Source organism: Erpetoichthys calabaricus, chromosome 13, assembly GCF_900747795.2.
Source record: "Erpetoichthys calabaricus chromosome 13, fErpCal1.3, whole genome shotgun sequence".
In the NCBI taxonomy this organism is placed as follows: Eukaryota; Metazoa; Chordata; class Cladistia; order Polypteriformes; family Polypteridae; genus Erpetoichthys; species Erpetoichthys calabaricus.
In genome coordinates, this window is record NC_041406.2 from 29,550,146 (window position 1) to 29,562,379 (window position 12,234).

General features: G+C 37.7%; 1 protein-coding gene across 1 annotated transcript in view; it reads right to left on the reverse strand.

Moving 5' to 3' along the window:
- trappc9 (trafficking protein particle complex subunit 9) overlaps window positions 1–12,234 on the reverse strand; it is an 845,084-nt gene that overhangs the window by 386,361 nt on the left and 446,489 nt on the right. Inside the window, exon 21 of the mRNA XM_028818061.2 lies at window positions 12,107–12,197. Within this exon, the coding sequence (XP_028673894.2) occupies window positions 12,107–12,197 (91 nt within the window). The remainder of the gene's footprint in view (window positions 1–12,106; window positions 12,198–12,234) is intronic.

Sequence of the window (12,234 nt, forward strand, 5' to 3'; positions counted from 1 at the left end):
GGTTGTTTGTAAACCTTTGCCTTTCTCTACTCAGCATTTTGAAAATTCTACATGAAAGAAATTACCACTCCTGGCTACGGAAAGGACTTCGGAGGGAATGCAGACGATGACATCTGCTTTACAGGTTTAGTGTCAAAGAAGGCTTTGATGCAGTGAATATCAGGTACAATATATTCTAAATATATTCTGTCAAAACATACTGTACATTATCTGGGGACCGACTGGGCAATTAAATGTTATGTTCCACTTTCTACATGGACATAGGCCAACAGAGGTGTTTTCACTTAAATATGGATTATCAAATGCATGTTTTCCTCTCCTTTGTTGCTGATGAGCCTTCAGTTACTGTAGATGAATATATCTCCATCAATTTTAAACTACACCGCCATTATAAATGCCTGAAAGAGTGTAAAAACTTAAAAAAGCAATTTGAACATAAACATTAGAATCCATCTGCATCTCTGTACTTACCATGTGATTTTGTTTTCCTCTTCTCTACTCCTCTTTTACCAATAAGCCCAAGCTATTATGTTACAGCCAGGGTTTCTGTTTAGGTTTCCTTATTGTGCCTTCTTTATTTATATTTACACATTTTTTTCCAAGTTATTAAACAGTAAAACATTAACATGGTGCTATAACACAACAGGTAAGTAGCAGATCCCTTGTGAAAGGCGCTACACGACCGCTGTGGTATAGAAATTACATTTTCTATGTGATCGTCTAAATTTTTGCTTGACAACCTTGCACTACATGCCTGTGATTTACTTGTTAAAATAATTAACCACAAAAGCAACCTTGAATGTTGTGGGGTTTTAGTGACCCGAACTTACCTTAAGGGGCAGTAAGTAATTGTGCAGGGCAATTTACAAACAGAGTCCTGCTTCGATGGCACCGATTACACTCATTCGCAAAGATTTCCACTCTTCCAGGAGCCGACGGGGTACTTGAAGTGTCACAAACAGTGCAAGAAGAGAGGACGCTGCCCGAAACTGAGAAGCTCTCGACTCGGCAGAGCAGCCCGACATTCCGCGTCTCCCAGCGTCCACTTTGTTCTCACAACCCCTCGCAGCTGAAGGCGGTCTCGTCTTCACATCGTTTACAGCTTGGCGCAGTTAAAAAGTAGAAAGACGCAAAGGTGTTTTCCTCATCTCTTCTACTATCAAGTACTGGCAACTAAAAAAAAGTTACAATGTGGCAGTTTCAGCGACAGTCACGTGGACGAATAAATAAAACTTCTCTGTCAGAACGCGCCTGGCGGTGGACGGCTCAGCGCTGTAGTCCAGACAGGAGGGGTGGGAGAGGGCGACACAGGGCGCACACAAATAACAACAATTCGTAAAGACGATATAAAAATGGCATCCACAAACGAAGTGATTAGTTCCTGTATTATAATATGTTCTGTGGTCATACGTAATTTCCATATCGTGTGGTCATACGTAATTTCCATATCGTGTGGTCATATGTAATTTCCGTTTCATACGTAGTTTCCATATCACATGGTCATACGTAATTTCCGTTTCAAATGTGGAATTTTATATATATAGATTAAAATCAAAAAGTGCAATCCATTTCTTCACTCTCAACAATGAAACATAAATACCCAAACAAATGATGAAGCACTTAACTAGACAGATGGCTGGTATGACTGGATAAGTAAGGAAGTCAAAGACAAGTCCAAGTAAGAAAATGCAGAATTATTAATGTTTTGAAGAGCCATTGTCAGCACTTGATATTAGAGTAGCCATTTTCTTAAAGCAGCATTATTAATAATAATAATAATAATTCATTACATTTATATAGCGCTTTTCTCAGTACTCAAAGCGCTATCCACACAAGGAGGAACCGGGAAGCGAACCCACAATCTTCCACAGTCTCCTTACTGCAAAGCAGCAGCACTACCACTGCGCCACCTGTGAGGATAATTATCTACAGTAAAATGCATTGCTGACTGAAATTCATGCAATTCAGCCTATTCTTTAAATTTTTTGTTTCCTGTCATGCGTGTGCACATAGGGGACAGCTTAAAGGCACTGAGATAGGCGCTTTGTTCTAATGCCTTTTCTCTTCCTTCCGGAAGAATGACGGCAATACTACCGCTGACGTCAATTCTGGTGTAGACCACCTGTTCTTTCCAGAAGGACCTGAAAGCAGAAAATCCACCATTTTGAGTCAGTTCTGTTATGAACTCACATCTGTGAAGATGTTTCTACAATTGTTGTTATCGGCGTAACAGCAACCCCGCGTTGTGCCGCGCAAGTCACCTTCACCCCCGCGCCTCGTAGGAGCGACACCGATGATGACCTCGGTGTATTTCAGCTATGCAGGCGGGGGTTCAAGGCCAGAACACCTCCATCGGCACAGGCAAGCATCGTAACCCAGAACCGGTTTGACCCTCTAAGCGTCCCCAGTTCGCCTTCAGCTCCTGGTGATGTAATTGTGGTAGGTGATTCTATTGTTAGGAACCTCAATATCACTTGCCCTAATAGAAAATCTTTTGTTTCTTGTTTTCCCGGTGCTCGTGTCCGAGATGTGACGAGACGTGCACCGGCGATCTACAAGAACAGGGTAGTTGGAGCCATTGTTATACATGCTGGCGTAAACGACATAAGGCACCGACAGTCGGAGATCCTCAAGGCAGACTTCACTGCATTAATTAAAGACACAAAGGAGAGGACCCCATCGGCAAAGATATTCATCTCGGGTCCACTCCCTCTCGTCAGACGATCAAACGAGTATTACAGTCGTCTGCTTGGTTTAAACAACTGGCTGCAGGGCTTCTGCAAGAATCAAGACATCGGGTTCATTAACAACTGGGACCTCTTTTGGGAAAGACCGCGTTTCTTCAAGCGAGATGGCCTGCATCCGAACAGCTTCGGCGCCCGGGTCCTCTCCGAAAACATATCGAAGGTAATTCGTTTATCTTGACTATCTATCTCTGCTTTTAACCCCTTCCGAAATGCCACTCCTGTGTTTGGTCATGATAATTGTTTAAAAAAATCTTCCATAAAAGTGCGCAACATAAATACTGTAATAACCAATCTTAATGCACATAGAAAATCTAGGCAATACGGCATAAACGCCAATAATTTAATTAAAGTTACTACTTTAGATGAACAATGTATTAAAACTGTAAAAACAGATCATAGATTAAACAAAAAATACACACAGAGCGGCGCTAATAAAAATAACTTAATTCCTGTTCCCTATATCAATAACGCACATAGTATTCATCTCTGCTCCTCCGAAACATTTAATATGGCACTATTAAATATTAGAGCTTTAACTAACAACACGTTTTTTATCAACGACATTATTAGTGAAAAAAAAATAGATTTTATTGCACTAAGTGAAACGTGGCTTAGCTCAGATGGCGCAGCTGTTTTAATCGAATCTGCGCCTCCAGATTACAGTTTTACTCGTGCTGATCGCCAAGGAAAGAGAGGTGGAGGGCTAGCAAACATTTACTCTAGCAGGTTAAAATGTAAAAATATTAGTTTTGGTAAGTTCAAGTCTTTTGAGTATCTCGCCATTGTTATTCAGGGAGATTCTCACGTTCTAGTATTATCCGTGTATAGACCTCCTAAATTCAATGCGTCTTTCTTTGAGGAATTCTCTGACTTGATGTCAATCTTAATTACGAACTATGACGCACTCTTAATAGTCGGCGACTTTAATTTTCATGTAGATAATCAATGTGACCAAAAAGTAAAAGAATTTATGAACCTCCTGGACTCTTTTGATTTGAGACAGCTCGTTAATCAGCCTACACATAAAGCAGGTCATACGTTAGACTTAGTAATTACTAAAGGACTAAAAGTTGATATAAAGCAGGTCATTGATACGGGTCTTTCAGACCATTTTCTTCTACTTTTTAATATAGAAATAATGATAGAAAACACTCATGAGAAGCATATTGTTAAAAAACGCTTCTTTGACTCATCAGCAACTTTAAAACTTACAAACATTCTAACCAATCAGTCCGTTTATAGTGCCAACTATAATAGCGAGGAGAATGTAAATAGTAAGGTGGAAAGATTTAATACTAAAGTGAGGGCTGCTGTTGACATAGTTGCACCTGAAAAGACAGTTAAAAAATCTTCTAGCATTGTTATACCTTGGAAGACCCAAAGAGTGTCTGATTTAAACAGAACATGCCGTAGAGCTGAGCGTAAATGGAGGAAGACTAAACTAACTATTGACTATGAGATATTAAAAGTTAAAATAACAGAATACAATAACACAGTCCGTCTTGAGAGGCGCTGCTATTTCTCTAAGATTATAAATAACAATGCTAGTAATCCCAGAGTCTTATTTTCGACAATTGATCATCTGTTAAACCCAGGTAACTCAAAGGAATGCCTCCTAAGTACTTCCAGTAAAACCTGTGAGGCTATCGCTGTATTTTTCAATCAAAAAATTAATGATATTAGAAATAACATAGTATATCTCCCCAACACTAAGGATCCCCCGAAACCCCAGTACTCCATAATAAATAAATTAGAGTCTTTCACTAGGATAGATTTACCTGATTTACATAAAATAATTTCTCAAATGAAACCATCCACCTGTGCCCTTGACCCAATACCAACAAATTTTTTCAAAGAAGTATCGGGTGTGCTTATTGATAATGTTCTTGACATAGTAAATTTGTCATTAGATACGGGGGTCTTCCCAGACTGTCTTAAGACTGCGGTAGTTAAACCCCTACTTAAGAAAAATAATCTCGACCCCTCTGCTCTTGAAAATTATAGACCCATCTCTAACCTGCCTTTCTTAAGTAAAATTCTAGAGAAGGCAGTCATTATGCAGTTAAATGAGCACCTCAATAAACATGCTATTCTTGATAAATTTCAGTCAGGTTTTAGAACAAATCACAGCACAGAAACTGCACTCGTTAAAGTAGTAAATGACTTGCGGGTAAATGCAGACAGAGGCCATTTATCTGTTCTCATCCTCTTAGATTTGAGTGCCGCATTTGACACTATTGATCATAATATTCTTAAGAATCGCCTTAGTCAATGGGTGGGCCTCTCTGGCAGTGTCTTAAACTGGTTTGAATCCTACCTGGCAGGGAGAAAATTCTTTGTTAGTTGTGGTAATTATAACTCAAAGACACATGATATTCTATATGGTGTTCCACAAGGCTCTATCCTGGGTCCGCTGCTCTTCTCAATCTACATGCTTCCATTAGGTCAGGGACATAACGTGAGCTACCACAGCTATGCTGATGACACACAGCTGTATTTATCAATAGCACCTGATGACCCCAAATCTCTTGATTCGCTAACACAATGTCTAACCTGTATCTCAGAATGGATGAATAGTAACTTTCTCAAATTAAATAAAGAAAAAAACGAAATCTTAGTGATTGGCAATAATGGATACAATGAGGCTATTAGAAATAAACTGGATGCATTAGGATTAAAAGTCAAATCGGAGGTAAAAAGCTTAGGGGTAACCGTTGATTGTAATCTGAATTTTAAATCGCATATTAATAAAATCACTAGGACAGCATTTTTTCACCTAAGGAACATAGCAAAAGTTAGACCTCTTATATCATCGAAAGATGCAGAGAAATTAGTTCATGCGTTTGTCTTTAGTCGGCTAGATTACTGTAATGCACTCCTCTCAGGACTACCCAAAAAAGACATCAATCGTTTGCAGTTAGTGCAGAATGCAGCTGCTAGAATCCTTACCAGGAAAAGAAAATCCGAACACATTTCTCCAGTTTTGATGTCACTACACTGGTTACCTGTGTCATTCAGAATTGACTTTAAAATTCTGCTTATGGTTTATAAAGCTTTAAATAATCTCGCCCCGTCTTATATATCGGAATGTCTGACACCTTATATTCCAAATCGCAACCTCAGATCCTCAACTGAGTGTCTCCTTAGAATTCCAAGAGCAAAACTTAAAAGAAGTGGTGAGGCGGCTTTCTGCTGTTATGCACCTAAAATCTGGAATAGCCTGCCAGTAGGAATTCGCCAGGCTAATACAGTGGAGCACTTTAAAAAACTACTGAAAACACATTACTTTAACATGGCCTTCTCATAACTTCACTGTAATTTAATCCTGACACTCTGTATATCCAATTCATTATAATAACTATTCATTCAAAATTTGTACTAACCCCTACTCTCTCTTCTGTTTCCTTTTCCGGTGTCCTATTGGTGGTGGCTTGTGCCACCACCATCTACCCAAAGCACCATGATGTTCCAACAATGATGGATGGATTAAAAGCCAGAAGTCTGTATAACCATCAGCATCAAGTGACTCCGTGAGAACCCTAACTACAAAGAGGACTATTTCATTTATGTTAGGTAGAATGCCCAAAGGGGACTGGGCGGTCTCGTGGCCTGGAACCCCTACAGATTTTATTTTTTTCTCCAGCCTTCTGGAGTTTTTTTTTTGTTTTTTCTGTCCACCCTGGCCATCGGACCTTACTCCTTTTTATGTTAACTAAGGTTGTCTTATTTTAATTTCTTATTTGTCTTTTATTCTTCTTTTCTTCATTATGTAAAGCACTTTGAGCTACTTTTTGTATGAAAATGTGCTATATAAATAAATGTTGTTGTTGTTGTTGTTGTTGTTGCATGTTTTCTTTCCTTAAAACCATTCAATATATGGGGTTATCAGGTTGGTACCTCGAATCTTTATTGTAGTCTTATCTTTTTCTTACACCATATTATTTTTATACTTAGTAAAAGAAGTGCTCTATATAGTTGAAATAAAAAACCTAAGATCCTAGGAAACTATAAACTTGATTATGAATTGCTGTTTCTAGACTGTTGCTAACAGTCTCCCCTACTTTTTCCACGGCCCAGAAAACACAGCCAAAATGAACAAATCAAGCTTGGCAGTAAAGTCCCACCCCTTTGGGTGCCAGGAACATAATAAGCGGAACTTTGGGAAGGTGGCATCATTTTGAGAGGACCATGGATGAGACAGTAGCTCAGACGAGTAAATATAGACTTTGTAGAAATTTATTTTGAAAGCATTTCAAATCTTTGATGCCTCAATTGTTTCATTGTTGGGACAGTTCTTGTTATCGCTTTTTGATTTTTTTTTTTTTTTACTTCTAAAGTAAATGGGGTTACTGGGGTGATACCCCGTATTTTTTGCATTGTTTTGTCTGCTTTCTGCTCCAGTAACCTTACATTATATATAACACTGGTAAAAAAAATACTTAAAATCATAAGGAAGTGAGGAATGTTGTGAATATGAACAAAAAAGACAAAACAGTAACACCTGTTGCCTTTTTGGGCCTCCTTTCACAGGTCTGGAAAGCTGTCTAGCAGGTTGTGTGACCCAACCACCTCACCTACTTCAAAGTACTACAAACCCATCACATTCCTCAGCTCTTGCCCTTTTCTCTCACATATGATCTCTATTGTTCTCAACTCTGAACCCTTGTCTCAAATCACTTCCCAACTCTAGACCAAGTGAACCTTTGGTCATGTGGTGATTTTAATCCTCTTCCAAGGATCACTACTGGCCAAGCCCTGGAGTCATTTCTAGAGTCAGGACAATTGTACTTTTGAAACAGAGACAGTAAGACAGGGATCTGGTGAATGGAAGGAGATAAGGACACAGGCAGTTTGGGTGCCCATAACAAATGAACAGTATTGTTAAAAAAATAAACTATCCTCTATCAAGTCAAGACTATCACATTACATTAACAGATAGATAGATAGATAGATAGATAGATAGATAGATAGATAGATAGACAGATAGATAGATAGATAGATAGATAGATAGATAGATAGATAGATAGATAGATAGATAGATAGATAGATAGATAGATCATATTTTACACACACAAATATAAGGTAACATTTTTCTGCAATTTTTTATTCACAAAATCCAGACTTCGACCACTAATTGCTACAATGTCTGTGTGTTTTCACTTGAAGAATGTTTGTCATTTCAAATGTTTTCCAAGCCCTAACAAATAAAAACAAAAGTAACCTTTTTTGTATTGATTTGTCAAGATAATGGGAAAATGCTAATGAAACTCTAGGGGAAAGTTGTGCAAATGCCTTAAGCACCAGTTCATATACTGCTAACCTTCTGCAGTGACTACACATCCATTTTTGTCACAGACATGCAAAATACATTTTGTAAAATAAGAAAAAGTTTTAAAGAAACAAAGCTCAAATTAAATTTACAATTGCCCAAATGCTATATAAAAAGGACCAATATATTTTCCACAACCACAAATGCTGGTGATTTCTGCCATGGCCCTATTCAGCCTCACTGTGCAGATTCTTCCTTCACCTTGCAGTGTGCCTTCTGTTTACTTACCATTACTTAATCTTAAATGCAATATGAGGCATTTTAAGATATTTTTTTTTTTTTGTGCTCCAAACCATCGTGTCATCCAGATAAATCTAGAAATTATTTCAAAAAATGACCGTCTGCATTTATTCAGTGGTGACATATCAAGTTTGACACAATCATTAAAATTTTCCTGTACCTCTCTGTTTAACATGTGAAGATTTTATCCTCCTCTCCTCTTTTGCCACTAAGCCTAAGCTGTTATGGTACAGCCTTATGTTTATTTCCTTTATTTTGCTTTCTGTGTTTGTTTTAAATTGTTATTTCTCATGTGTCTATTGTTGGTATCAATTTTTGTTATTGTTGTTGTTTATTATTTAGTATCGGCATAATATGCTTCTTTGATCACTTACGTTCCTTGAGCTTTGTGGGTGGAATCACCAGGAAGCGGGACACCCTGATGTCACCACTAAAGGACCTCCCTCAGCCTTTATATCCCGTAGTTGGCAGCAGATCTTTTGGCGGTTCATTAACCTTTGGAGAGATCTATTCTATTGTGAGTGTCATTTTTAGGATTCTGGATTTTTCACTTCTGTTTTGTGGTTTCAGCTTAGGATTTCATATTAGAATTTGTTTGTCTTGGGTTGACTTTTTTTAGACAAGTCCTTTTGCTCTATTTTATTTATTAAATGCCCTATATTATATACCCTATCTTTTTGCCATTTTATGTTTATTGTACAGTAAACACATTCTTATTTTATACAAATTCTCTGTGGAATTGTTTCTCAAGCCAAATAATTCTGTTACAGTGTTCCTTTCACTTGAAAGGCATCTTGTACATTGAAGATATTTTTGAACATTTCAAGTCTGTTTTGGGGAACTAGACAGGTTGAAGCTTGCCAATAAAGTTTGGGGTCAGGCTGTCTTGGAGTAGGCCTATTCTTGGTAGGCTAGGGAAGGCCCTGACCTGGCTTTGTGGGTTTTGTATAGGTCTCACTCCTTTTTCCATTTTGTGTGCTGCTTCATCTGAACATAAGCAACATATAATTAAAACTCTTTGTGTATAATCTAATGTATCATTTTGGTTGGGCATTTGCCTTGCTTTGTTTTTACACTAATGAAAACATGAACATCTAAAAATGTGATATAAAACCAAATTGATCAAGGCTCACATTATCTTAATTTCATCTGCCTAGCTAGGCATACCACTGTCCAATTATAATATGTTACTTTGCATAGATAAACAGTTTCTGTTTTAGGAGGTAAAAGTACAGTAAGTAAATTAAAATGAATAAAGAAAGCAAATTAGAAAGTTAAGTAAATTACTAGAACAACAATCAAGCACTTCTACTTTCTACATCATATGGAGGAAACAGCGGTGCTGATTTTCTGTCAGCAAACTGGCAGGTACATTTTTGAACAAAAACTGGGAGATGCATGTTAAAAAAAAAAAGTGGCAGAAAACCAAAGTCCAAAACGAGAGACAATAATCGTGATCGACAGAACAAGAGGGTCAAAACCAAAAATACACATGAGAAAAAAGCACAAATACATGATGTAATACTTCAGAGATTTGATATCTGCAGATAGGATAAGAATTTGCACTCACAGCCATCCTTTTATCCCATCACATCGATTACTCATGGGTCCTGACCTCAGAGGATGTGCCCTAGCAATTATGAAAGTGGGCCTAATGATGAAAAAAACACTGGCAGCCTTTGAAGACCCAAAATCATACCAAGTCGTGACAGCTGATGACATACATACAGAAAGTATCAAAAAAAAAGTCACATACAATTAAAATGTATTTGCCTTCTTCATCAAACAGTTTCAAGAGTTATTTACTTTCAAAATATTCAGATCTCTGGTTGGTCAAACACTAATGAAGAGAATCTACATAAATGACACCTGAAATAACGTGACTGCAAAGCAAGTAAGAAGGTGAGACCTTGTTTGCATTAATAGTGCTATGGAATAATTTACTTAAAAAGAAGAAACATTAAATGTAAAACCAAAAAGCTAGTCTGATAACGTCAAATCCAATATCACAATAAATAAATAACATTGATTCCCAATATTCTGTCTTCTCTTGCTTCCAGCCAATCTTTTACTGATATCTTCATCTTAACACATCCCAGCTAGCCAATGAGTATTGGAAGCCCAGCAAGTATCATGCAGCATCAAAACTACCAAATTAAAATGAGTTAACTTGGTGGCACTACAGTACCTAGGCAAACACCAATTCCCTTTGAGTCATCAGTAAGTCTGAGTCATTATTTGAAAACCTGCACAAACTACATTAAAAAAAGGAAAGCAATGGCTTATGTAAATGAAACATTAGGCACATTTTCAGATCAGTGCAAGAAATTGTTACAACTATGGGTGATAAATGTTAATGTATTTAACACTAAGTACAAGCTGATTTCTTTAACAGTGTTTTCCCAGGTCCTTTATATCTATTTTAAAATACTGTCCAAGTGCATTGGCAACGGACTTTCTATCAGGCAGAGACTTCTTGAGACTCAAGGACTGTGTGAGCACCACAAGGGACAGTCCTGTCTCCTTTTCTCTTCACTCTATACACCTCAGACTATAAATATAACACCAAGTCATATCACTTGTAGAAATTCTCTGATAATTCTGCATTTATAGGGTGTATTGATAAAGGGGATGTGACAGAGAATAAGACTTAGATGGAAAACTTTGTTTCTTGGTGCAAAGTGAATTGTCTGCACCTTAACATCAGCAAACCAAAGCAAATGGTTTTTGATTTTTGTCACACCAAACAGCCACTATACCCCGTCACTATTCAGAGGTGGATGTAGCGGTAGAGCCCACTACAAGTACTAGGGGTTTGTGGGGGTCAATAAAAGACTAGAGTGGTCCAGCAACACAAGGAATCACATAAGAAAGGTTAGGCCAGACTCTTTTTTTGGAAGAATGCATTCCTTTAAAGTGGGTAGTGACATCCTTTACATGTTCTGTAACTTTGTGTTTACCAGTGCAAATTGTATACTGTGGTGTGCTGGGCTGGTAACCTCACTTCAAGAGAGGCCCACCAAATTAAAAAGCTAATTAAGAAAGCAAGCTCAGCTTTGGGACGCACTGTCGACCCACTGGAGGTAGGAGTAGAGAATGCAATGAAGACAAAACTGAGTGCCACTATGAACAATGACACACATCCTCTCTTTGACACACTAACACTGGGGACTTTCTGTCAACAAATGATTCACCAGAAGTGTGTCAAGAAACATGACTGGGGCTCCTTTTCACCCACAGCAATAGAATGGATCACTTTGACTGTGAGTGATCTTTTAATTTTAAACCAAGTCAGAAGTTTTCTTTCTTTTTAGTATTTCTGGTGTGTATTCATTTTTATTTATTTATTGTTTATTAAGTTTTTGTATCCCCACCTTGGGCCAAATAAATCTTTGTACAGTAGCTATAGATGTATTTCACATGTATTTTTAGATTGTCAGAAATATGTTTCAATACAAGTATTAATTCAGTTTGCATCAGTCTCCTAAAAAGCTAACAAAATCCATACTCTTGCAAAAATAAGAAATTATCCATATACAGCATTTTTTTGTTCTTCTCTATGATGAAACAGACTTAGAGGCTAAAAACACTCAGAATTCACACAAACCATTTCCTTTGTGACACATATAAAGGTTTCACCAAGGGATAAACAGAAAATACTGGATGCTATTAAACTATTACCAAAATCAATACTGCAGTGCGTTCAAAGATTAAAGTTAGGGGATCTCTTCATTTACCGTAATTAGCCAAAGCATCGCCACCAAAGAACACAAACGGCTTTGTGACTCACCCCACTGCAGTGGCGCCAGCTGCAGATGCTCCAGGACAAGCTGGTTGAGAACTCCTTCCACGCTGGCTTCCCCTTGTCTTCCCAGAGAAGGGTATTTGTTAGTTAAGAAAAACAGAGATGTGAACTTG